This window comes from Hibiscus syriacus, unplaced genomic scaffold (assembly GCF_006381635.1).
Source record: "Hibiscus syriacus cultivar Baekdansim isolate YM2019G1 unplaced genomic scaffold, ASM638163v2 tig00000778_pilon, whole genome shotgun sequence".
Lineage (NCBI taxonomy): Eukaryota > Viridiplantae > Streptophyta > Magnoliopsida > Malvales > Malvaceae > Hibiscus > Hibiscus syriacus.
The window spans coordinates 1,928,264-1,954,968 of record NW_024061825.1 but is presented as its reverse complement, the minus strand read 5'-3'; the positions used below and the strand labels follow the sequence as shown (position 1 = coordinate 1,954,968).

Below are 26,705 nucleotides of genomic sequence, written 5' to 3'. Positions count from 1 at the left end.
AGCTAAGCTTACAATGGTAAGAAAATATACATTCGTATAAGATATGAATCGATAAGACATCTAATAAGGAATGAAGTACTCTCTTTATAGTATGTGAAGTCGGAGAGGAACCTTGCTGATCCGCTAGCCAAAGGGTTAAGTCAAAAATTGGTTTAAGACTCATTGAGGGGGATGGGTCTAAAGCCTGTTGGTTGAGGAATTCATGGTGGACACCCAACTTAGTTATCTAAGTTCAATGTGGCAAACGAAACCATGGAAAGACTCATAGTGTACATAATCTCCTATCTCTATGACGAATAATGTACATGCACAAGGTTGAGTTGTTATGCTCTTAATAAATTCATAACCCATGATTTGGATGGTCTTAGTGAGAAAGACTTGATGAATTTATCAATTTTGGTTGAATATCTACTTTTAATAAAGTTCATTACCTAGTGATGAGTGGTGATTATATCGCGAAGAATCAAATGAACTTACCGTTAGAAAGGATGAGTTTTTAAATAAACTCTTAATGAATTCAATCCCAAGACTTTGAGAAGAACTTGTTGATTTCAATGTTTAAAGAGGTTGAGTTGTTTATTCTTAACGATTTCTTATCTCAGAGTTTGAGAAGTTTATTTTAAATGAACTTGAAGAAATTCACCTTATTTAATTTAAGGATGAGTTGTTGTAAAAGCTCTAAATTATTTCATAGCTCTTATTCGGGTGGTTTATGTTGAGATAAATTTGATGAAGTAACCTAGGTAAGGGAGAAGGATTAGACATCTTCTATGAAAACATTGGACTATTTTTCTACACTTACTAGAATCATGAGGATATGTAGGCTATATATATTGTATTGTATTGCATTGCATTGCATTGCATTGCATTGCATTGCATTGCATTGCACTGCATTGCATTGCACTGCATTGCACTGCATTGCATTGCATTGCATTGCATTGCTTGTATTGTATCGTATTATTGTTTATTTGTCGCGGACTTTGGTGGATGAATGAGGTTAGTTGTGTGTCATGAGTTCACTCATACCTTAACAAGTTCAAGACTTGTTCACTTAGTTAAGAGAAGAGTTACTTATTGTCACTATGCACAAGTTCAAGGTACGTCCACTAGTGCTTAAGCGATTAGTCTCGCTATTGCTCTTCACGTATCTAAAAAAAATTCTAAAAAAGATATTTCTTACGCATTAGTAAGGGATGTTAGTAATACTTTAGAAACTAAAAAAAAAAGCTTTATCTCACATTGGATATAAATATACCTTTGGGAAGGTATTTAAAGGGACACCCTTTCCCCTTCAAATTGAATGTGGCTAGATAACTCCTTTGCATGTGTGTGCCACCACTATCATCGTCCAAATCAGGTTGGCTCAGGCTCAGCTCGGCTTGGGTTGTGTTAACTATGTGTCTTTGACACGTACCGCAATTGTATTCTCTTTTTGGAGAAAATTCGTAAGAATTTCTTTAAGGAAAAATATTTTCAAGAAAACTAAAATGAAATTTATGATACTGTATTTATAGACACATTTCTCAAGTGTGAAAAAAAAAGTTTGAAACATATATTTTATCGTAATTGGCATGGCAGAATTTCTAGAATTTATTGTTGCAATTTAAAGGCTATTACAACTGGTTTCTCCTGTGCATTTTAACTATGAACCTAAACTATTTTTCATTTAAGTTAGTAGCTGACAGTTCTTTAATTTCCAGATGTTACAGCCAGTTATGCACATATTTATTGTTGTAATATTACAGCCAATACATCAATCTTGTAACTCATGTCTTTGTTTATGTTTCTTGTCTGGAGAATGCACTTATAAATACAGAACCTTTGTGGCATTTTCAAATCATCTCAACAAACATTCTCCTCTATGCTTTCAAAGTTTTTCTCTCTTCCTACAAACTATTCTTCAAAGTTTATTTCTTATGAAATTATAAGCGGTGAAGAGCAATACCACCTTTTGTCAACTCCAATCTCTTAGAGTTTTCACACTTGAGAAATCACAGCACAATTTTCACTCTTGAGTTTTTAGAGAACCGTGTTAACCTCAAGGGGCATTCCCCTTGTTGCGATTACATTCATCAGGCCGAATTAGCTTCTAAAGCAGTGGATTACCACGACACAGTTTATTGTTACGATTTATTTTATTTATTTATATTCCCAGTCAGTGCTAACGACTTTGTTTTTGTAGTTACTATTTCCAATAGGGTTCATATTCTCTAATTCCTAAATTTAGGTATAATTGTACATTTGTAGTGTGTTTGGATAATTATCGTAATTTTTTAGTCTTCACTCCATTTAATATATTGAACATGTGATTTTTTAAAAGATTTTCAAGACCTTCAAAAATAGATTAAATATTTTTACAAGGTTACATGTTTAATTTCTCTGACATTCGAAAACCAGTAAAGGGCACGTTAACATAATGATCAAAATAGAATGATATTTGAGAGTTTGAGAGTTAATAATAATATTTTAAAGTTTAAAGACCAACTTAAAATGAAAGTTATAGTTTGAAGACTGGTATAAAATTTAAAGCTTAGGAACTTATATGGAATGTGAGTCATAATTTGGAGACCTCCTGTGTAATTAACCCCTTTTTTTAAATCGGAATGGAGTATTTGAACTGCAATTTGTCCATAAAATATTTTACATAATTACAATCCTAGATAGGCACAATTTTAGATTTTCCCATATGGTGGAGGAGGACTAGTGAATTAAGTGAATTAAGTGAATTAAGCTTTAATAGAAGGTGGAGTCAAAAGTGTCTAACTTTTAATGCCTTTCTTGCTCTTTTCAAACCATATATAATATAATGTTAACTAGGGATGGGCATAGACTCGGATTCAACGGGTTCCAATTCGATCCTATAAGATTAAGTTTTTTTTTAAATAGGTTTAGTTTTATTTTTTAAGTATAATGTCGGGTGAGTTTAATTTAAAGTGAAAAATTATTGACCAGACTTCGCTCGAGAAAAGTATCCCTTATATATTCATGGATAATTACAAAAAAATACATATTTATATATTTTCTTTCAATTAGGTCTTTATTTTATCTTATATATAATTGTTTCAAATTGAATCGATTTCGGGTGTTTATTTTTACCCCAAAAAAAGGGTTGGGTGGAGACATGGAGCATCCCTAAACTTGGGTCAAGTCAAGTGATTAGCGGAGGGGTAGAATGCTTGAATCGTGTTCTAGTAGACCAAAAATCTGATCTGACCTGACCTATGCTTATCCCTACAACCAAGCTTTAATTAATTATAGGAAAAAATAACTTTTAGTCCCTCAACTTAACATTTTTTCTCAATTTAGCCCCGGATTTTATTTTTGGATCCACATTAATCTAAAGCTAACGTTTAGAGATTATGTTACGTCATCAAAATGACTACAAATAGTAGAAGATTCAAGTTCACGTCTATTGCGGACAAATAAATTTTAGGGGCCAATTTGAAAATATTGTCAAGTTTAGTCACTAAAAGTAAGTTAACCTCTTGATTAAATTTAGGCCAGAGCATATTAGAAGTCATTGGACTATGTTCAAATGATCATTTTAGTTATTAAAATTTTAAAAAGTATAAAATTTTCATTAGATTTATTGAACTATTATAAAATTTTATTTAGGTTTATCTAACTGTTACAAAATACTCATTAAATTTTATCAAATTATTAAAAAAATTGTCATGAAAATTTTAGAATCATTATAACATAGAAATTACCATTTTGTAGCAAATTGACCAAATTTAATCATTAGTTTGCAACATTTGAAAGTTCAATGGACAAAATAATAATTGCAGAATAATTCAATGACCGCTAGTATATTTAAACTCACAGTTAAGTTCTATTGCGGCTGTGCTTCTCTCTCTCTCTCTCTAAAAAAGGCTTAATTACCATCTTTCCACCATTTTCAATCCAAACTCCATCTATAAAAGCACCCCAATCATCTCTTATAATCAAAACCAAAAGACAAAAGAAAAAGAAGATTTGATCCATTTTGTGTCCTCAAATGGAAGATTTTAAAGCAAGGGGTCGCATGAGAAAGGTTCAAAGCAGTGAAGAAGATCAAATGGATTTGGTTCTTGGTCCTTGGACTGTTGAAGAAGACTTCAAGCTCATCAATTACAGAGGTTTTTGTCATGTTGATGATGATGTTTATTTTCAGACAATTTACAGAGGTTTTTGTTGTTGTTGTTGATGATGTTGTTGCTGCAGATGGTCGAAAATCGCACAGCATTTTCCGGGAAGAACCGACAACGAGATCAAGAACTACTGGAGAACTCGTGTCCAGAAACATGCTAAGCAACTCAAATGCGATGTCAGCAGCAAGCAATTCAAGGACACCATGCGTTACCTATGGATGCCTCGGTTAGTCGAAAGAATTCAAGCCGCCTCCGTAGCTACCGCGACCACTAACTCTGCGTCGCAGATGTTCTCTCGACGAGGGGTTATCTGCGATGAATATACGGCGCAAGTGACCCCGGAGAATTCAAGTACTGTGGCATCATCGTCGAACTCGTTCGAGGCACAAGTTTCGCCTGTTTCGGATTTAACCAATTGTTACAACAACGGCTTTCACGTTAATAACAACCCTAATCCTGGTTATAGTTTCCAATACGGCAGCCAAGTCGATTACTCCGATCTATCGGAAAAATATTACAACAGCAACAACAACCATGGCGATGTCGGCATCGATTTTCCGACCAACAATCATCAGCCCATGTTGGATGGTGGTGATCTTTCGGACAATTTGTTGAATGCTGATGATTTTTTGTTCTTACAGCAACAGTTCAACTTCAACATGTGAAAAAAAATACCTCTTTATAGAATTTGGGGTTAAATTCAACTGTATAGAAACTTAAGGGGGCAATAGAATAATATCCTTAGAATTCTAGATGTAGATTGTAGAATTTGTCTACTGGTGGATGAGTTTAGTTTGTATTTTGATACTTTTGTCTCTTCTTCTTTTATTGGGGAAATCTGTAATTTGAGACCTTTGTTTTCAATTATTCATTTTAATTCCAGTCATGGATATTGGTCTTATTTTGGTTTTAGTTCCTCTATCATATTGAAATTTTTGACTTAATCCCTCTATTGTCGTAATTTTGTCCTTCCATATGTTGATCTTAATAGATTTAAATCGATAACCTCGTGATAGATCACTGAGACACTAGAGGTGTTATCGTACTCTTGAAAATTTCAAATCTTCGTGTAGTTTTGTTTGTGATTTATGTGCTTCTCGTTTGGCGGTGATAACTATGGTATTACGTGGTTTAGGGTGTAATTCAAATATAGTCCCGCTTGAACATAAAATAATCCAATTTATAATGAAAGCCATAGTGGGGGGTGAAATTATATTATTTAAAAGTTTAATGACTAATTTAGAATGAGTCATAGTTTGGAGGTGAAAGTAGAACGTTAAAATATTTGAGAACCAATTTAAAATAAAGAATATAGTTTGAGGATTTATTATTGGATTAACTTTTTTCAATGAAAAAAAATATATAGCCGGTTATAGAACCATCCTCGTCTGTGAATACAAACTTTTGTACTATAAAGGGTTAACTACATGGATGATGACTTATCTTTGTGTTTTGTCCATTTTGATCACTGATTTCAAAAAAACATAAGATATGGTCATTTTTATTTTTATTTAATTAAGATATGGTTACTTACGTTTTTATTTAATTAAGTTTTGGTCACCGAGTTAACTGATGGGAGTTAAATATTTTTGATATAATCACACATTTAGTCCCTATTATTTATATATTCTCTCAATTTAGTCATACTTTTAATAAATTAAAATAAATTTAATCCTCCAATTGAACAATGCCACATGTCATGCCAGTAAGGTTGTTCAAAAATACCTGACCCGTTTACCCGCTGACCCAGTTAAAAAATATCAGTATTTATAATAAAAATACCCGGTTTTTTGGGTCGGGTACTCGGTCGGGTTTTTTGGTCGAGCATGGGTCATAAAATATTGGTTAACCGGGTACCCTCCGACCCGGTACCCGATTAATTATATACTTTTTATTTTTCATTTTTATTTTATATTAAATTTTTATTCATAATTCTCAAATTATTTCACTCTAACATTCTAAAGTCCTAATGTTTTAAATTTTGACACCATAACGTTCTGAATTCTTGATTTCTTAAATTATTTCACATTAACGCTCTAAATTATTTTTTAAAATGTTTATTTTAACTTCAAAACATTTGAAATTTAATTATATTTCTTTATTCTAAATTTTAATAAATTTTATTTCAATTATGTAATTTGAATTTTTAAACTTTATGTGTGGATTATATATATTATAGACTTTTAAATTCTAAATTTTAAATTTTGGAATTTTTATATAATTGTTTTAAAAATAATATAATTTTAAAAAAAGAATTATGAATCGGGTACCCGTGATCCAAATTATATATAATATAATTATATATATTAATTTAAAATATTTTTATTTCAACTTATTAAATATATTTTATTATTAACTTAATTTAAAAATGTTTTATTTTTATATTCATTTAAAAATATATAATTTATTTTAATTTATTAAAAATGTGACTAATTTTTATTTTCATTTAAAAATATATTAACTTAAAAAAATTATTTCAACTTATTAAATATATTTTATTATTAATTTAATTTGATCATTGAGTTGTTAATCTCTTATCATTAATGACGAGACATATTAACAAAAAAACATTAATTTCTAATTTAATCCTTAAAGTTTATATAAAATATCAATTTGAACATAAAATATTATTGTTTATTATTTTTCACATTCTTAAACAACCTAAAGATTATCTCAACCTCATAATCCAATAAAATCTCCCCTCACCAACGGTTGTTGATCATCGTCATTTGATCCATGATTTCTCAAATAAGGACTCATTTAATCTATGACAAAAAAAATAGGGACTTAATTGATTTTGTGGTACAATTGAAGGACATTATTCGGTTAAGTCCATAAGAACTTACAACATTCTAAACGCTATAATAATAATGATGTCAATTGAATTAAGATTCAATCAACTAACAAGTTAGTGCCCATATTTATTAACCGGTCTTGAAATAAGAACCAAATTAAAGTTGACTAAGAAGTTTGGGACAATATTTTGTATTCGTACAATTTTTTTTAATAATCTATGGTGATTATATGATAATATTTATTCAAAATTTTCTTGATCAGTTAACGACACACACTCGCTTCATATGTAGTTGTTCGAACCAATGACCTCTGGGAAAACAACATTCTTTTTATCGCTGACGCCACTTAATGGATTCACCCTACACAAAATGTATTAGAATAGAAATTTTAATTAATAAGTAACTTAAAATAACGATAATTTAAGTAACGTTTGTGATTTGAATCTAAACATTATGAATAAAACAAAATAAGTTAAATTGGTCGTCTCTGTAAGAATCATTAGATCAAATTTTAATAGGAAAAAATGAAATAGAGAGAATAAATTAATGGGAGAGACAAAGATATGGTTGCTTTTTTTTTTGTCCTTCAATTCTAAAGTTTTGTCATGATTAATTTAGACCAACCTGAGTCTCACGCCTGATTTTGGTGGGTGAGTCTCCCAACAAGGATTTTCTACATACACAAGAACTCGAACTTAAAAACGATATCAAGCTGCTTACCATTTGAACCGCGTTGGTAAGATAGGATTGCTTTTAGTTGCGTGATAAGAGGGAAAATGATAGGGCATATGTTAAACATGTTGTGCATTTTAATCCTCAAATATTTTCGGATAAGACTTAAGACCATCTTTAAATCACGACAATCACTTTTGTCCCCAATTACGCCATTTTTAATAGAGTTTAAGGAAATTAACTGTCCACAAATCTCATATTTCCTTGATAAAACACTTTATTTTAATCAATCCATTCTTCATTACCCTAAATGGAAACTGGGGTTGTCTATTTGGGATAAATCAATTTTAGCCCCCATAATTTCTCCAACTTCTTTCTTATATTAATCCCTAAACTTTATTTTTTTTATTACACCGATGATGTCAAACTCTCGTGTTATGCCATATCATCAAATGTACTAAAATGCAAAAAAAATCATCAAATTCGGGTACTTTTGTAAATAGAAATTTAGTGATCAACGTTGAAAAGAGTTTTCAAGTTTAAGGACTAAAAATTAACATATCCCTTTCTAGGGAAAATAAAATTGAAATTACTATGAATTTTTTTTACTAGCCTAGTATGACAAAGTCCTTCAATCAATTGACGATAACTATTTATACATCTTTATATATGCGGTGTTCAAACTCAGAACCTCAAAAGATAATAATAATAATAATATGATAATTATTAAAGTCTTTCGGTTCATGTAATTAGTATAAAATTGAATTCTCTAATCCATAAAATTAACACAAAAATTCTGAATTTAAAATGCAAATTCAATCTATTCCATCAATCAAAACTCAAATAATTTGATATTGACCTCAATAATTTAAATTTAAAGTAATTTAATCTCGAAAACATTTAAATTCCAAAATTAATTAATTAAATCTCTAACGATGGACGTGGTGTAAAAAAATTACAATAATTACAACAATAAAAACTTATAACAGTGGCGAGAAGATGGGTATATAGCAAAAATTACAGGAACTCCTTCCTTGCCAAGTTTCATTAAATTTGCTTACCACCGTACTGACAAATCGTCCTTTTCTCCCACTAAAAGTTTCATGTTTTCTTCTATCTCTTTGTCTCCTATTCTATAGGGAACATGGTCATTATATTTGACTAAATACTAATAGAGTTGACGATCAAAATCTCCAAGTAAAGATGAAGTAATTATTTGCTTTCTAATGGAGTGTGAGTTTAATTACATTTTATGACCTTTCACATTCTTCTCTCTGGTAATTGCTCTTTCCTTGACTTTCCTTGCTTTATCAATAACACAAAGATGAAGTAAATATGATCTCTCATATTCTAAAGCCTATTATGTATATGTATATATATATACTAAAAATAAAGGTGGGCTTTTTTATAAATGGGCAAACGGGTCCGCACCCGGTATCTTAGTATCAAATTTGAACTCGGATCCGTAATTTAGTCAGATGATTTAGATTCGGTCCAGATTCATTCGGTCTAAAATTTGAGGATCATACCTTATAAAATGGATCTAGATCTACGGATTTGGGTCGATCCGGGATCCATTGTCATGCCTACACGAGAGTTGGGAAATAAAGAGTGAAGCTTTCCATTGGCAAGGTAACGGTCTAATCTCTTATGGATATTACCTCTCGACCAGGTAAACGACGGATCTTGAAACCCCGTATCAACTAAACCAGCCTTATCGATGAACTCCCCAAATAAGTTGTTGGTCCTTAGAGGTCTTCCAGAGCCGTCTGTTCGTTCATCCGTGCTGATAATGGAGTTAAAGTCTATAAGCCACGGTTCATTCCCCTGGGGTCAAGAGATAGAAGAGATGACCATAGAGACTTTCGTATAGTTCGACTAGGGCTCGCATACACTACTGTGAGAGCAATCCAATCACGACTATTCATACTCCGCAATCATCCATGGAAAAATTGATTGAAAATAGTCGGAACTTCAAAATCGACATTATTTTTCCATAAAACCCAAATCTCATCACCATAGCCGTGGGCCTCCACTCGAAAAGAATGGGTATATTTCAAACGAGCCATTACTTCATCTGTTTTCCTGCCACTGTTTTGGGGTTCAAGTAGTGCAACTAAGTTTGGTCGAAACTCCTGCATGAAATTCATATAGATTCTGCGACTAGTGGGACTAGCCACCCCTTGGCAGTTCCAAACCATACAATTCATCAGTAGTGACAGCGAAAGAAGATGGACCAGAAAGCTCTCAAAAACCGACATTTCCAGCTCTTCCTCTGTACCCGATTCATCTATCTACTCACCTTCACTCATGAGCCCCGCTTTAATAAGCCTAGATTTTCCTTGTGCTTGTGACTTGTGAGATAGGGTCCTTCAAATTCCCAAACTCCTCTAACTGCTGTGAGAAATCCTTTAACCAATCTCTAGCTGACGGTCCCAGATCAAGTTCCTCCCCGCCTATGGCCGTTTCTCGCCGAACATTCTCCTTTGATAGTTTTGTCATAATCTTAGGGTGGGACATTATCCTAACGCTTGTGTGACCGTTATGCTCCTTTTCCTTCTCATTAATTGAAGCTGCCTTATGGTTGTCAGATACGTGTTCTATCGCATGTATGGAAATTGTCGTGTTCTGCCCCTTCTGAGTTGGTAGCACGTGTACACCAACTAATCCTTTGTCCGCGTGTTTCTCCTTCTTCCCCGGGTTAGAAGCATTACAGGCAGCCATAGGGATGAAAACTTTCTGGGTTTTGCTGTTACTAGCTGTGGCTATTGCTTGTTTCCCATTATTGTTCTTCTTCTCTTTCCCATAATTCAACGAAGCAGGCTTGCTAACCAGTCGAGCCTCTTGGCCTTCCTCACCTTGCAAATCCGAAAACACTGCAAAGCGTGAGGAGCCAGCACCTCTTGTGGATTCCACTTTCTTTGGAATATCCTTTGCCTCGACCACTGGCTTACGCTTCTTCTTCTCGACAACCATCCATGGACAAATGATTTTTCTTTTTCTTATTTTAATTAGGCAAAACTTTCGAGATAATGTTCTGGAAAAAATTAATTCACGAGATAAAGCACTCCCAAGATTAATTGCTCAAATAAGGTGAAATCCACAGTGTTGGCCGTAAGTCGCCATGCCTTCCGGGCGACCTACTAGGTCGCCATGCCTTCCGGGCGAGCTACAAGAGATTGCATGTGCCATGCACGTCCCAACACGCTGGGCATCCGAGGCCATCCGACCGAGGCCATCCTACCGAGGCTATTCGAGAGCATCCGAGGCTATCCGAGAGCATCCGAGGCCATCCGAGGCCATCTGTCCGAGGCCATCCGAACGAGCTATGCGAGGGCATCCGAGGGCAACCGAGCGAGCTATACGAGGGAATCCGAGGGAAGCCGAGCGAGGGTAGGTCGCCCGGAGTGCATGGCGACCTACAAGGTCGCCCGGAGTGCATGGCGACCTACGACCAACACTGTGGATTTCACCCTATTTGAGCAATTAATCTTGGGAGTGCATTAGCTCGTGAATTAATTTCGTTCAGAACATTATCTCGAAAGTTTTACCCATTTTAACTATATAAATTGCAATTTTTAAAAATAATAAATATATGATTATTTCCGATTCACTAAATGAGCATAAAATAAGATAATGAATTTCTAAATAAACAAAATAATCAATTTAAAAATATAATATTTATTATTATTTTTGAATAGTATGAAGTGATAGAATATAATATTTGTTCATAATTTTTTTAATCATCGATAAATTACACATCATGTAGACACAACTATTTAAATTTAGGACCTCAAAGGAGAACACTATTCCCTTAATCATTGAGGCCAGTTAATGGGTTTAACATATCATTTTTATTATAATACCAAATATTAATTCTCATACCGTAGTTAGTCCGATTGATTAACTTTAATTATGAGTGTTCATTGATAAGTATTTACGAAATTTTAGACATTGAATCTTTTAATAATAAAATGTGTGATTTGTAAAATTCATTCGGTGATTTTAGTGATAATAATTAAAATAAAATAACAACCTCAAAAGATTCAAATTCAAACAAAATTATTTAAAAGACGCATGTACATTATCGAAGATTAAAAATAATTTTAAATAATTATTACTTTATAATCATTCCATTTCAAAGATATTATTTGGAATGTTTAAAAGTGACATTGTTCAAATAATTAACCCTTACCCAAATACCTATCAGAAGAATAGGGTTAACCAGGAATAGGAGCCTCAAAGATAGAGCTGAGCAACCAACCAAACAGACCCCAAAAACAATAGCCTTTTCCTCTCTGTCTTGGGATTGGAACAACACAGCCTTCATCTTTCAGCTTCTTGTATTCAAACACTACTCCCCAAACTTTACTTATACAGTATCAAGAACAAAATAATATCACACTTTATTTTATGCCCATTTAATCCTCTAATTTTAGGGTTTATTTTATTTTGATTTCCTATTTTCTGGGTATCTCTCATTTTCCTTCCTTCTTCTTCTTCTCCTTCTCCTTCTCATCCGTTGTCATTGCACTTCACCAGTTCCCTTGGTTCAAGGTAATTGCTCATTTGCCTACCTTTTCGCCTATTAATGTCAACTCTTTGTTTGGTTTATAAATTTCCTTTGTTCTGTTATGAAATTTCTTGATTTTAAGATTCCTAAATGGGTTCTCTTTGTTCTTTTCTCTTGGTGTTTTGAATTTGGCTGTGTTTACTGTTTAGTATCAGCTTTTTTTAGTATAATAAATTGGAAGCAAGAGTTTGGTTTTTCTTCCCAGGACTTAATATTCCCTCTGATTAATTGATGAAGTTTTTGTGTAGTTCCTCAATTGACAATATCTTATCTCTTTTGCTTCCGTTTCCGGTGTGATATCGAGTGATGAAAGCTAAAAAAATCTCTGAAGTACTGTGTTTATGCACTTATATTGTATATGTTTCGGCTAACTATGTCTGTTCTTCGGTGGCAGGTGCGATGTTATGTTAAGGGGAGAACTTGTTCTTTTTAATTTCGGAACTCACTAGTCACTACCATCTTCCATGGTTCTCTTGATAGGCTAGAGATAGCTTAAACTGATTTGCATTTCCAAGGAAGCGATTGGCTATAATAATTTTATGGCTCGGAAAGGTAATCAGCAGAAGAATGGGAAGCAAAAGGGTTCAGAGGCAGGTCATCGAGTCTCCAATGTGAAAGGAAGAGGAAAAGCAAATGAGAAGGTGGTTTTTCATGGAGAGGAACTACCTAATGGTAATACTTCAGACAGTACTTTAACAGAAACAATTAGCAAAGGTCATCAGGCCGGGACTGAGAATTCTGAGATGTCTGCGACAACAGAGAAGCATGGTGATGCAGCTGAGGGTCTTCGTCAATCAATATCTTCTGGGAGTAATTCAGGGAATTGCATTGAAAATGAAGCTTCGGACGAAGCTTCAACTGGAAAGGAATGGAATGAAATAGCACCCGATGGAAACCTTAATCTGAAACATAAAAACGGAGTTTGGGGCTGTTTGTTGAATGGTTCTCACCTTAAAGATGCAATGGAGAATGTAAAGTTTTCAGATTATTTGGCGGTTAGAAATATGAGAGCAGTAGCGAGAGCGTCTGCTGCATCTACCTTGAAGGTGATAAGCCAGTGGCTCGAGAGGCAGAGGCCAATTTTAATTTCCCTAACGGCTAAAATGCATAGTGCTCGGGATCATGTTAAAGTAAAGGTTGAGTGGTTGTATCCCATCGTATTGACATGGCTTAGGCATTTTGGAAATATCATGCTTCTTTTGTCAATAGTCTGGTTCGACTGTACTCTTAGGGGAATTGATTCCTTTCTCCGAATGGGTACAACATCGCTTTTTTCAGTTATATGGTGTAGTATATTCTCAGTGATTGCAATGATTGGGATGTGGAAGTTTCTTATGCTCTTGGTAAGTTCTGGTTGCATCTCATCTTTGTTTTTCTTAATGTTTCTTTGTCCACGAGACCCCTATGCCTCCATTTGCATTTTATGAATCCCATGAGCATCGACTGCATAAAATTATTTTCACAAGGATTTATTTGATATTGTCAACGACTTTTTAGCCATCGATTGCCCAAATTTGTGTAATTCTTTAACAATGATTTATTGATCCTTTGGGGTATTTCTTGAGCTATTAACGAATTAGGCATTTACTTTTTTTAAATGCTGGCTACACAGGCCATAGCTGCTCTGACAGCAGTTTTTATCGGGTTTACTCTCACGATGTTGGTTGTAGCTGTTTTTGGATCTATTTTCCTGTGGTTTTATGGAAGTTTCTGGACAACACTTCTTGTGATCTTCCTTGGAGGTGATTGTATTTTTCCTTTTCCATTGGATTTGTTCCATCTGCAAAGTTATTCTTTCAAATGTATGGAATTCTAATGCTTGCTATTATTCAGGATTGGCATATTCGTTAAGCCATGAGCGTCTTGCATTATCTATTACCACTATATATTCCATATATTGCGCTTGGATGTATACCGGCTGGCTCGGTTTGCTTCTGGCTATAAATATATCATTCATCTCAAGTGATATTTTGATCTACTACATAAAGAACAACATAGATCAGCAAGCAAGACCTGATGTGAACCCAGAACAAACAAATGGAATGCATGCTTCCTTCTCTGAAAATGCTCCAGGGTTTTCAGCAGATCGTGGTCCTGGGATAGCTTCAACCAGTGGGGTTGATACCGAGATAACTTCTGAAGAAGAAGTTGCTCGATTATTGAACTGCACTGATTACTATTCTGCGTTGGGTTTGTCGAGATATGAGAATGTTGATGTTAATGTACTGAAGCGAGAATATAGAAAAAAGGTACATCCTATGTCTTTTTCACACTACTTGGATATGATCATACATCATATTTCTTCTAGTTAATAAGTTCGAGCGAGCTTCTACGAAAGTTCTATTGGATCAGTTTACACCTGGTATCCACCGTTTTTTTTTCTTTTTCTGATCGATTACCATGAAAATCGAACAAGACATCTGTGATATTGAAATTTGTCAACTGTTTGATAGGCAATGCTGGTCCATCCTGATAAAAACATGGGTAATGAAAAGGCTGTGGAAGCTTTTAAAAAACTTCAAAATGCATATGAGGTAATCTCTCGGTTTATTACGTATTTCCTCGGATATAGTTTTCATTTCTTTTCTGAGAATAATAATAATAATATAATTCCATATCTAGGTCTTACTTGATTCCATGAAGCGGAAAGCATATGATGACGAACTTAGGAGGGAGGAGCTGCTGAACTATTTCCGTAGGTTTCAAACTTCTTCTCGAAAGGTTTGAAATGTTCTTCACTTAAATATAAAGGCCGAATATCTATCATGTTCAAGTTTCTTATTTGAAATTTGATTATATATTTGCTTCATACTCGACCTTTTATTGCTTTTGATTGCTCAGAATGGTGAACATGGTATTTTTCCTTCTGGATTTGGATGGTCCGAGGCTGATGGGGAGGAAGCTTTTGGAGAACCTAGGCGAATCGCCTGCAAAAAATGTGGTAACTTTCATGTCTGGATACAAACAAAGAAATCAAAATCTCGAGCAAGATGGTGCCAGGTATTTTCTTTTCCTCCTAAAATATCGTCTATACTTTTTAAGTTGTCCTTCAAGCACAAGACCCCGATTTTGATAACATGGTGTCTTTAACAATAAATTATTTATGTTTTTTGGAATATCGTCTAAAGGAATGCAAAGATTTTCATCAAGCAAAAGATGGAGATGGATGGGTTGAACAATCTTCACAGCCCTTCCTTTTCGGGTTATTGCAGAAGGTATGCACTTTCCAGTTTCCAGTTTCCACCCCTCATCACATGCCAATACATTTTCTTTTCGTTTTTCTACATCCTTTCTTCAGCATATAATCGATTATACATTCTCTAGAAATAAAGTTGAAAATAAGAAGAATGAGAATTGCTTCTAAATACACAGCTAGTTACTTCCCCAAAATGTAACCTACTAGTTTATGGTTTAGTTTTTTTCGAGTTGATAGTCTTAAGATTCTATTCTGCATGTTTACATAATAGTTATTTCGTTATCGGTGTAGGTGGATGCTCCTGCTGCCTACGTCTGTGCCGATGGCAAGATATATAATGCTACTGAATGGTATATTTGTCAGGTAAAGCGAGTTTATAAGTAGTATTTGGTTATTACAAACGAACTATACAAAGTATATGCTGGAAGTTTGACCCTAAATACATGTTGGAAACTGGTTAGTACGAAGATATCCGGAGCTGAATACAGTTCTAGAACGGGTTTTGCATGGATTTTTCATTCGAAACTTGTAATCTGCATCCTTGTCTAGACTCTCTTAACCTCGATTTTATTGCAGGGAATGAGATGTCCACCGAACACACATAAGCCGTGTTTTCACGTCAACACTAGTTTGGTATCCAAGCATAGTACCAGCAAGGGCTCTAGTTCTGGACAGAGAGGCGGAAAAATACCGATGCCTAATCCGGAAGAAACCATGACCGAGGCAGAATTCTTAGAGTGGTTACAGAATGCAGTACAAGCAGGCATGTTTGACGATTTTCTGAGTAGCTCCTCCGTGGAGAGCCCTGTCACTAAACCCGGAAGTGGCTCGAAGACTAGTGGTAGCAACACTGGTGGTGGTGGTAGCGGTAGCGGCAGTGGAAACAAGAGGAAGAAGAAAGGAAAGAAACAATGGTAAACCGTCATCGACCAGTTCGGTGACTACGATGATTAGGAAGGCCCCGATGAAGCATAAATCATGCAGATTTTGTATAGCATTATATCTTCATCCTAACTTCTTATTTTTCGGTCAAATAAACAGATATGAAATAGATTGCAAAGGCTAGGCTTCGTTTCTTTTTCTCGTCTTTGAATGGAAAGAGCAGCTGACGATAGCTTATAACAATAGGAGAGGTTTTGCTTTAAAGGCTTAATTATTGTTTTAGTCCCTTTGTTATGTTAAAGTTGAACGATTTAACCCCTTCTATTTTTTATAATTTGGTCCCTTTATTTCTATAATGTTTATAATTATGTTTTTAAATTATAAATATGCTTAATTATTTTTTCATAACTAAAAAATCCCTAAAATCTCTGATAAAAAATTATTAAAAAACCCTTGTGATGTTAAGTTAAAAATTTATGTATAGTACAAGGGTCAAAATAGATATTTAACCAATTAAACGAGGTTCGATCTTATTGTTTTAAAATTTCACAATCTGCAAAAAGCTGCAACTGTATGCGTAACTTTTTATTGGTGGGGACCTTTATGTATTTTTAAAATAGTTTAGGGGAAATAGAGGAATTTGTTAAAAGTGTGAGGCTAGATTAATAAAGTGCAAAACAGATATCGTCTGCTATCTCGAAGTGAATTCTCAGTAGCAGAACAGAAGAACAAGCAAGCCTTTCACATCATATTCTCCGATCCTCTGGGTAAATCTGTGTCTTCGTTTTTCCTTTAAATTTCTTGTTTATGATTGTAATACACTGCCTTCTTATCGGAATCCGCTTTTTATTTATTTAAATTGTTTGTTTTTGAATGATTTCTCGATGCTTAGATCTAATACGATCCCTGGGTTTGAATTATCTAGGATGTGAAAAAATCACGTTGATTTTTCTTATTTTCTATCTTAGTTCGTGCTAATTAATTGAAATTTTGGAAATTTTGATATCTCATGTTCTTTTGAATCAAATCTCTAGAAGTTGCCGCCCTCACTTCTCTTGGGTTATTGGAATAGTAACGTTTAGCTGTTTTTTTTCTTTTTGCTTCTCTTCAAAATGCCTATGAATTTGGATTATTTAGTTTCTATTGGTCACTTCTTCTGCAAATCTCACTTTTTGATTTGTGTCTTCGAATTCGAAAAAACCTTGTTAATGTTCCTTTGGGATTTGACGTTCCTATGCTTTGGTCCAAGTAATTGTGTTCTACATCATTAGGTAATTGGCCTTGTGAGATGGCTGTATCGAGGGGGTGACCGTAAGGGCATTGGCTTCAATTGGCTCCTCAAAGTTCCTTCGATCTGTGAATTTTAACTAACATAAAAGCTTTGGTTTTGTTCTTGCCTTGCAATATATGAGCCCTTCTTTTTTTATTTGTTTCTTTAATATTATTGAATCTGTATCATTTGTGGTTTGTATGATATTCATGGTTAACTCCTTTATCTGTTTTCTTTCAGAAAGTTGTAGAGCACATAAATAATACATTATGACTGGACATAGTGATTCCAGTTCGTCTGAGAAGAAATCAAATGAAGAAATGAATGATGTACCGGTTTTTAGTGCAGAGAATATGCAAAATAATATGAAAGTTATATACTACAGGTTTGTTTTTCTTGTTTACAAGAATGCGAAATTATGTCCTGGAAGCCAATTTCTAAGTTCTGTTCTAATTTGCAGCCGAACATTTATGTCTATCATCGGAGGGGTTATTGCTGGGATTTTAGGATTCACAGGCTTTATGGGGTTTGTCTTTTATTTTCTTGTCATGACAATTACTTCAATTGGACTCATAGCAAAGGCAAAGTTCTCGGTTCATTTATATGTTGATAGCTGGAACCGGATTATACTGGATGGTTTCATGGGCGGACTTATGGTAAGCTTTATGTTTCGAGTTACCCTACATATTCCATGTTCTAAATTTCCATCAGCTAACAACGTACTTTAAATGTTTGCAGTCATTTGTGCTATTCTGGACGTATCCTTTCTTTCTATTAATGCTATATGGACACACACACACACACTATACACTCGATGTTGAACCCTAGTTATTAAATCGTATTATTCGGCTTTGCCTCTGCTTGTTTTTGTTATCTTAGTAGTAATCGATTGCCAGCATCCTTTTTGCCCATCGGTGCTTTCTTTAACATCAACAGATTCGCCTACGACATTGTGCATATATTCTGAAGAAGAATCTGCAACACCTCACCGGAAAGAGAAGCCGTTCGATCGCAACCGAATTCTAAGGTGTTTTTGTTTTCGATTCATGAAACCATTAACGGGTTTACCCTTCGATTACTTTGTTCTGGACCTTTTCTGTACCATTTTCTTGGATTCCCAGATTGAATCAAACGTCGGGGGAGGTATTTACATTTCTTAAATGTTGGTGGTGTTGCCCATTTCTTTATTTTTCTATAAAAAAATGCTTTAGAGCAGGGCTGAGTTGAGGTCTCCGAAATTCACCGTGTCCATACAGACCGAAAGTATGGACACCGAATGAGTTGGTCTTTGAAAATTTTAAATTCTCATATAATTTAAGTATTTTTTCTTCGTATTTTTTATTAATAATATGTTTTCGACATGTAAAACACCGTGCCATGTTCGGATCGTTGTTGTGTCCATGCAAGGGAAGATGAAACATCTTTTTCAATCATGCTACATGAATTCTGTTGGCACACGTCTCAGTTCAATCATTCAAATATTAGACTGTCTTGTGTTATTTATAGATTTCATGTTCGTTTCTGCTATTTATATTCAAGGTTCATGTTTAAGGTTTGTGGGGATGCCTAGGAAAGGTAGCCTCAGTCCATATAAGGTTAAGAAAAGACGTTACCGAAAATGTTAATATATTTTAAAATTTTCGGTAGATTGTTAAAATGTTATTTTTTTCTACCGAAAATAATATCAGATGCTACCTAAAATAACAACGAGTGCAAATCTAATAAATTCTTTTGGTGACAGACCGGGAAGTATGAGTTGCCTACACCAGTAATTGGTGATACTAAATTTTATTCAAATAATATTTTTAATCGGATAATCCGAATACATGGACAGTAACACCATGGCTTCGTTTGTCTATTTAAAGATGAGGGAGCATGTACAAAAACCCCAAAATCCTTGTCTTCCCTTCCATCACAAAAACACTAAAAAATGAACAAATTCATCTGTTTTTCTCTTCACTACCTCATATTTTCCTTCACTTTCTCGCCCGTAAATTCTCGAGAAAATAGAGCAAGCCTGATCGGCACGACTTGCAAAACAACGCCTTTTTACAACCTCTGCGTCTCGGCACTCCAATCGGACCCTCACAGCTCGAGCACCGACATACCGGGACTAGCTCAAATCGGAGCGAACAAAGTAAAAGCCAAAGCCACCGCAACGCTGAAACAGATCACAAATTTACTCGAACAATCCAAAGATCAAAGCTTGAAGAAGGCTTTGCTCGACTGCGTCGATTATTACGACGCCATTGTCGAGTACGACTTTCCGACCGCCATCGATGCCGTCGTGAAGGGTGACCCTAAATTTGGTGTACAGGGTTTAAATGATGCGGCCAATGAAGCTCTGGCTTGTGAGAGGAGATTCGAGAAGCAGCCCAAGTTCCCGATTGAAGGTGATAATAAGGTGGTGCATGATCTTTCGGCTGTGGCTTCTTCCATCGTTGCATTGTTGCTCTGAATCTGAGTGGCTTCATCTTTTTTCTTTTTCTTTTTGGTTTTAATGGTGTAAGAAATACTAGATGATTTAGCTTTATATTTGGAATTTACAGCTTATGGGTGGTGAAATGCATGCTTGCTACTGAGGTGTTATATCAAAATCTAGGAAATCAATTAAGTATTCATGAAAAATTTACACATATTTAAGTTATTATAATTTAAAGGATTAATTAAAAATAAATGTCGAAATTATACCTATTATAATATATTGGTTACGCTCCGAATTTCGGTTCGATGAAGAAGATCGCGAAGATGCTTTGGGGGAAGACGTCTCTGGTGAAGGTAAGCTTGGTTGGCCCTTGTCTCTATGACTTTTCCTTTGTCAATTCGATTGCTCGTGACTAGGTTTTAGAGAATGCACCCTGGCACATTCAAAACAAACCTTTGTTTTTGCGAAAATGGGAGCCAAATGTGCGTCGACTTGAGTTTGATCATGTTCGTATGCCTGTTTGGGTCCATCTATTTAACGTGCCACATGAACTGTTTTCCAAGAAGAGTCTGAGCTATATCGCAAGTGCCCTTGGCATTCCTTTGCACATGGATTCTGTCACTGCATCGAGGCAGCGTTCGGAATTTGCCAAAGTTTGCATTGAGATCTCTGTTGGGGCTGTGATTCCTAAATCAGTGGAGGTATTATTGAGGGATGGCTCTTCATTTTGGATTAGGGTTGAGGTTCCATGGCTTCCTTCGAGTTGTTCCGAATGTAAGATCTTTGGGCACTCGATTAAGGCTTGTCCTAAGTCTGGGGGAATGGGGATAAGCATGTTACTGTTAAGAAGGGTCAAATGAATGTGAGGGCTCTCATGGGGTTTCTGGTAGGAGTGGTTTAACGGATGTGCAGCCTGATAAAGATTCTGTTCGGCCTGTTGCTAAAGCCAATGAAGGTTCTGGTTCAGGCATAGTGGGTACAGCTGCTGGGGTATATTCAGACGCTGCTTTGAAGGAGGTACAATCTTCAAGGAGGGTTTCTAGTTCTGGAGGGAATTTGGTTGAACCTATTAATGTGGGTGAACCGTTTGAAACTTCTGGATGCAAGTGTGTTTCCTTTATGAAGAAAACTAAAGGAAAACTCAAGGAGGATACTGGGAAGATTCAATTTACTAGCCCGAAGAACAACTTTACTGTGTTAGCTACTATTGATAGTGAGAATACTTCTCTAGTGCCTGAAATTCCTGCTCGAAAACAAAGAGCAGCGGCTTTGGGGGTTGCTCATCTTCTTCATGAAATGAAAACGAAGAAGAATGAGCATTTGGAGAAGTCAAAGAAAGCTGGAGATGTCGTAGGCACTAGTGCTGGAGGTCCTCCAAGTAATTCTATTCCATGAAGATTTGTTTCTGGAATGTTAAGAGTAATGAACGATCCTCATAAACAGAATAAAGTTTTAAGCAGGTTGAATGCTGTGAATGTGGATGTGCTTTGTCAGTTTGAAACCAGAATTAGGGATTGCAATATTCCTACTGTGGTGGCTACTAAGTTTAAGGACCGGAATGTTATTTCCAATCATACGATCTCTGCTAATAGTCGTATATGGGTGTGTAGTAAGGAGGATTTTGGTGTTGCTGACTACCAAGTTACTGAGCAGGTTACCACTTTTAAGTGCTATTTTCAGGGAGTTGTTTTATATGTTTTTGCTGTTTATGGAAAGAATACTAGTTCTGAGTGCAAGGATCTTTGGCAGCAGCTGAGGAATGTTGGGGTTATGATAGGTTCTTCTCCTTGGATTATAGGGGGGATTTTAGTATCATTTTTGCCCCTAATGAATGTTCTAACTTTGATTGTTCTTCCCCTCTTTTTATGAGTGAAATTTTGGAGCTTTCGAAGTGTTGTGTTAACTTGGGTCTGTTGGATCATTTGTACACTGGACTGAAATTCACTTGGTCCAATAAGTAAGTGTAGACACCCGTTTTTGTTCGGATCTATAAAAATATTTTACTATATTATATATTTATTTATTTATTATTAATATATTTTTATTTTATTATTTTTGCATGCACCGCACTCAACAACCTCAAATTTACTGAGATTCGGAAAATAAACCAACATATTTGAGTCTTGTTGAAACACTAAAACCAACGTATTTGAGTCCTATTGAAACACTAAAACCGAAGCATTTTGAGTCCAAGTATGACTCTAAATCTGAGCTAAAAATAGGTTTTTTTAGACTATAAATAGACTCGTGCATCAAGAGGAAAGAACACAGAGAAAAAGGTGAAACCAAAATCAGAGGAAGGGGCAACGATTTAGAAAAACTGAGGGAAGAAAATGACAAAAAATAAGTGTGGAGGATCCAAAGACAGTATCTAAAAGCACGAGGAATGACAGAGCATTTTCATTGCAAATCTAGTTTCTTTACACGTAAAACATGTAAGATGTAACAACTTTTGACTTATTCTTTTTATTTTATTTTTTATTTATTTACTTTATATATATTTTTCATTTTCTCCTAATTTTAATATTTTTTATTTCTTTTTACATTGTTATATATATATATATATTTTCTTTTTTTATTAATATTATTATATTAATATTTTTTATTATTCTTTTCTCATGTTTATTTTCATTTTTACAATCCAATACTTTTTGACTTTTTAGGGATACTTTCAATCGATCAAAGATAATTAATTCGAATTGAATTTTTAAATTTCAATTTAAATTTTGATTTTCGCGATTAAGACACCCGATGAATTAATTGGTAACGAAAGGGTGGTTCAAGGGTGCTAATCCTTTATTGACCATAACCGACTCCCGAACCCGACACGTTTCTGGTACAACGCAGATCAAGTAAGGTGGTGTCCAACCTACCTAAATTCGTTTTAAATGGTCGGTGGCGACTCCAATTCATTTAATCCAAGTTGAAGCCCAATTTGGGGCCCAACCGAAAGACGATTTCGATAGCTTGGCGACTCCGCTGGGGACATGTAAGTGAGTCAGGCCAAAATTAATTTTCGGTTGTATTTTTTAGTGAAAATTACAAGTTTAAATTTTAATTTATTTATTTGATTTTTATTATTTATCTTTGATTATTTTTTCAAATAAATAGTTGTACTAACGTTTTTTTAATGATTTTAGATATTTTTCAAAATTGTCATCTCTAGCTCTATACCCGAGCTCCGAACCCTTTTAAGTGGGGGCGAAAGCGACGCCTTCGTGGGAATTTATTCTCCGTATGGGCCTAGCAAGTAACCTTCGGGATTCATATACCTTATGTCTTTGTGTGAATATATTCTCCGTATGAGCATAAGGGAATGTATCCTCTCGAGTTTAACTTAGTCCACATAAGCTTGTGATGGGCTTAGGACTAAGGGTCTGGCAAGCTCAAGGGGGCACCAGCAAGGAGAACTCGAGTACCTTTTTTAGAACCTAAACCGGGAGAGTACAAGGAATTAGAGCTCACCCCAAAACCTCATTCCAAACCCTATGCTGCTTTGTTTTCTGCCTTACTTTATGTTCAAAGCATCCAAACTAGACAAATATACGGTTAGGATTTGTTTGAAATTAGCATGCGGGATAGAGATCATGTCCGGGTAGAAATTAAAGCATATGGAGTACACATCATGTAGGGTATGACTTTTAGTTTTCATGATTATTTTTTATTATTTTAACCTCACTAACTCTTTTCATTTTCATTTTATTTTATTTTCATCACTTGCATCATTTAAAAGAGGTGTTGATCCACCAAAAATGTATTTGTTAAACATGAATAATCTGCATTAATGGACAAATAGGTTGTAATACAAGAGATGAAAATACAGAGGACAATCTACAAGGCGATTATGTGTCGCATTCAATCCAGAAGACGTTGTACCCACAATTGAAGAGTGTATCACTCTGCTGCATTATAAAGGACTCAGAATGAACCGGGTCTACATCAAGCACAATGAAAGTCTATCTTTGAAGAACTGTCTGGCAGAGGTTGCAGGGGCAAGATGAAGGGAGTCCCTTCAAAGACAACAATGGCAAAACGATAGCTGAAATTGGAGACCCTTGCTGACGAATTCAAGAAACAGACAAATGAACTTCACATAGTTCCTATCAATTGAGGGCTCCAATGATGTATTCGTTGGGAACAGGTTCAACAAAAGATAAATGCCAGAGATGCAACCATTCGAGACTTCTTGGGCCAGTACAAAAAGCAACTCAACATTTGCACGGTTTATCCAGAGAAGCCAAAGCGGTTCGACAGGTTATTTAACCAGTGACAGACGAAGGTAGAAGACTAATCAACATGTCAGAAGCTATCAGAATATTTTTGTCTCTTAAAAGATAAAACAATTTTTCCTCCAATAAGGATTATTTCTAATAACAGATACATTTTTTGATCAATGCCTCGAACATTGCATGCATCATGTAATCCTGCACATTTCGCATTATTTTTCTTTTTTATTACATTAACATGTCTCATAAAAATGAGAATATTTTGATTATATTCCCAGGACATACAAAGAGCTTTACTAGCAACTTCTTGACACCCATGTATTGTCACGATACCTGGTGGAAACCATGAAGTCCCCATACCCCAAGTGGTATGACGAGAATGCTCATTGTGAATATCACGGCGGTGTCCCAGAGCACACAATTGAGAATTGTTACGCATTCAAGAGATTCGTGCAGAATATGCGTAACCAGAACTGGATCGACTTCAATAACTTGGGGGCATCCAAGTGAGGAAGATCATTTCATCATTTGAGGTATTCTGTTTGAATTTGTTTTTCATTTTTTTTCTCAAGTTTTTGTAAGGACTTTTAAATAAATTTATGTTACTTTAAAGACGTTAAGTAATGAATCACATTTGCAAACTTGCAATTCTTTGAATATCATCTGAATTAAAAAACTCTGTAAATGGTTCAAAGTTACAGATCTTTGACGAAATAACATGATTTAAAATAAGGAATTTGACTTTACCCAGAATATGCACTCAAACACCGTACCCTGCTCTTGTAATAAACCAATATAACCTTTTCCTTTCATAAGGTACAGACAACATGGGACATCATTTTGCATATAACATTACTATACTTTTTATTTAAGGCGTTCAATGATGATCATTATCTTTACAGATGGAATAGTCGAGTAGGTAAATCTAGTTTAGGTCAGTTGCTTGGAAATTGAACTCTAAAAATGAGATTCCATGACTTTCAACAACACCTAGACTATAACAGGTTCTTCTTGACAAACTTAAGAAATTAAATCCGTAAAGTTGAGCTATTCCACTAAGGCAATTGGTTATAGAGGAAACTTGAAAGCCTTGGCCTTATGAGTAGATTACGTTTAAACCATGACATTGCTCTAACACTTGGAAATTCGGTGTTTGCTCCACTGCTATTGTCCGACCGAAGACTTTGTGATGAGATGAACCCTTCAGTTAACTTGATAAAACTGATTATAATGTTAAGTTGTCCCTCTAAAGCAATTGGTTAAACGCCCTGGCTTTATGGATTCAGCTAGCCAGATAACGACAAATTAAATCAAATTTATCTAAGCAAGAAATTTTCGGTAATGATGGACTAAGGGAGTTAAGGAACACCTGTTATAGTCAACTTCACACGAGCACTCAGGAATTTCATTTTTAGATCGATATTTCTGCACTACCTTTGTTAGAGGAGCTTACGAGGCTTAAACAAATAGAAGATTTCAGAGGACCGAAATAAAATATCTAGTAATTGATCATGCTAGTTGCGTCATTTTTTTCGCACCCAATTAAAATGCCAAACCAAAAAAAAGCACGTTGCAATAACAAAAAAATGACCTTTTTATGGCTGAAACCTTAGGTCAACCTAAAGCCAACTCATCCATTTGAACATTTGTCAAAGAGCTGTAACTCTGAAAGCATTAAAAGAGCTATCGATTCCTTTGATATACTTTGAACTCATGTTTATAATTTGATTCAATTGCAAACAATATTTTACAGAATTTTTATCATTTTCCCTCCTAAAACAAGAAAAATGAGAAAAATATTTTCAAACAGGACAGTCTCAAATATGAAAGGTCTGTAAAGCCAAAGCTTGAAATGGGGCATGGTCGATTCCAACGACAAGACCAGCAGACAAAAATGAGGCTCCATCCAAGAGATAAAACAGAATTAATTCATGTTGCATGCATCTTAGACACACTTAAGAGCATCACATTTATCATTTTTAGTACACATATTTTTTTTTACAGCTTTTAGAGTCAAATTTCAACTTCAAGATGAAAGATAATCGATTCAAAAAGTGCATTCGGAAATTGATGGTGGTTGCTCAACTTCACAACGAAGGGGCGACTGACGGTCAACAAACAAACTTTTCAGTTTCATTCAGAGTCAATTTCAACTTCACAGCGAAGGATATTGAACTCGAGACAACACAAGCTCAACTTCACAGCGAAGGGGCGACTGACTGTCAACAAACAACTTTTTCATTCAGAATCAATTTCAATTTCGCAGCGAAGGATATTGGACTCGAGACAACACAAGCTCAACTTCACAGCGAAGGGGTGACTAACTGTCAACAAACAACTTTTCAGTTTCATTCAGAGTCAATTTCAACTTCACAACGAAGAATATATGACTCGAGACAACACAAGCTCAACTTCATAGCGAATGGGCGACTGACTGTCAACAGACAACTTTTCAGTTTCATTCAGAGTCAATTTCAACTTCACAGCGAAGGATATTGGACTCGAGACAACACAAGCTCAACTTTACAGCGAAGGG

At 35.0% G+C, this 26,705-nt stretch overlaps 5 protein-coding genes across 5 annotated transcripts in view; 4 read left to right on the top strand and 1 right to left on the bottom strand.

The window, feature by feature from the left end:
- The first annotated feature begins 3,965 nt into the window (after positions 1 to 3,965).
- Positions 3,966 to 4,827, top strand: LOC120219461 (transcription factor MYB108-like). Its single transcript, XM_039216287.1, is given in 1 exon segment — positions 3,966 to 4,827. A coding segment is annotated over 1 exon segment (798 nt). The 5' UTR covers positions 3,966 to 3,997; the 3' UTR covers positions 4,796 to 4,827.
- Positions 4,828 to 10,362: 5,535 nt separating this feature from the next.
- LOC120114910 (WRKY transcription factor 23-like) overlaps positions 10,363 to 26,705 on the bottom strand; it is a 32,696-nt gene continuing 16,353 nt past the window's right edge. The window contains exon 4 of the mRNA XM_039135688.1: positions 10,363 to 10,395. Coding sequence (XP_038991619.1) covers positions 10,380 to 10,395 — 16 coding nt within the window. The 3' untranslated portion in view covers positions 10,363 to 10,379. The remainder of the gene's footprint in view (positions 10,396 to 26,705) is intronic.
- On the top strand, positions 12,041 to 16,412 carry LOC120114899. Its single transcript, XM_039135680.1, has 10 exons — positions 12,041 to 12,154; positions 12,565 to 13,513; positions 13,783 to 13,912; positions 14,004 to 14,419; positions 14,624 to 14,704; positions 14,793 to 14,891; positions 15,012 to 15,170; positions 15,299 to 15,385; positions 15,658 to 15,729; positions 15,943 to 16,412. Exons 2-10 carry the CDS (start codon positions 12,710 to 12,712, stop codon positions 16,282 to 16,284), a joined length of 2,190 nt encoding a protein of 729 aa, XP_038991611.1. The 5' UTR covers positions 12,041 to 12,154; positions 12,565 to 12,709; the 3' UTR covers positions 16,285 to 16,412.
- On the top strand, positions 16,938 to 18,679 carry LOC120114941 (ER membrane protein complex subunit 6-like). Its single transcript, XM_039135712.1, has 5 exons — positions 16,938 to 17,015; positions 17,759 to 17,903; positions 17,979 to 18,174; positions 18,257 to 18,276; positions 18,455 to 18,679. The coding sequence occupies exons 2-5, from the start codon at positions 17,788 to 17,790 to the stop codon at positions 18,483 to 18,485; spliced, it is 363 nt and encodes a 120-aa protein (XP_038991643.1). The 5' UTR covers positions 16,938 to 17,015; positions 17,759 to 17,787; the 3' UTR covers positions 18,486 to 18,679.
- On the top strand, positions 19,419 to 20,028 carry LOC120114932 (cell wall / vacuolar inhibitor of fructosidase 1-like). The gene has a single exon (XM_039135703.1). The coding sequence runs from the start codon at positions 19,449 to 19,451 to the stop codon at positions 19,974 to 19,976; it is 528 nt and encodes a 175-aa protein (XP_038991634.1). The 5' UTR covers positions 19,419 to 19,448; the 3' UTR covers positions 19,977 to 20,028.

Coding starts and splice junctions, on each gene's coding strand:
- LOC120114899 (XM_039135680.1), top strand. CDS start 12,710: ATGGCTCGGAAAGGTAATCAGCAGAAGAATGGGAAGCAAAAGGGTTCA. Junction 13,913..14,003: donor TCTTGTGATCTTCCTTGGAG/GTGATTGTATTT, acceptor GCTATTATTCAG/GATTGGCATATTCGTTAAGC. Junction 14,420..14,623: donor AGCGAGAATATAGAAAAAAG/GTACATCCTATG, acceptor ACTGTTTGATAG/GCAATGCTGGTCCATCCTGA.
- LOC120114941 (XM_039135712.1), top strand. CDS start 17,788: ATGACTGGACATAGTGATTCCAGTTCGTCTGAGAAGAAATCAAATGAA. Junction 17,904..17,978: donor ATGAAAGTTATATACTACAG/GTTTGTTTTTCT, acceptor TCTAATTTGCAG/CCGAACATTTATGTCTATCA. Junction 18,175..18,256: donor GTTTCATGGGCGGACTTATG/GTAAGCTTTATG, acceptor AAATGTTTGCAG/TCATTTGTGCTATTCTGGAC.
- LOC120114932 (XM_039135703.1), top strand. CDS start 19,449: ATGAACAAATTCATCTGTTTTTCTCTTCACTACCTCATATTTTCCTTC.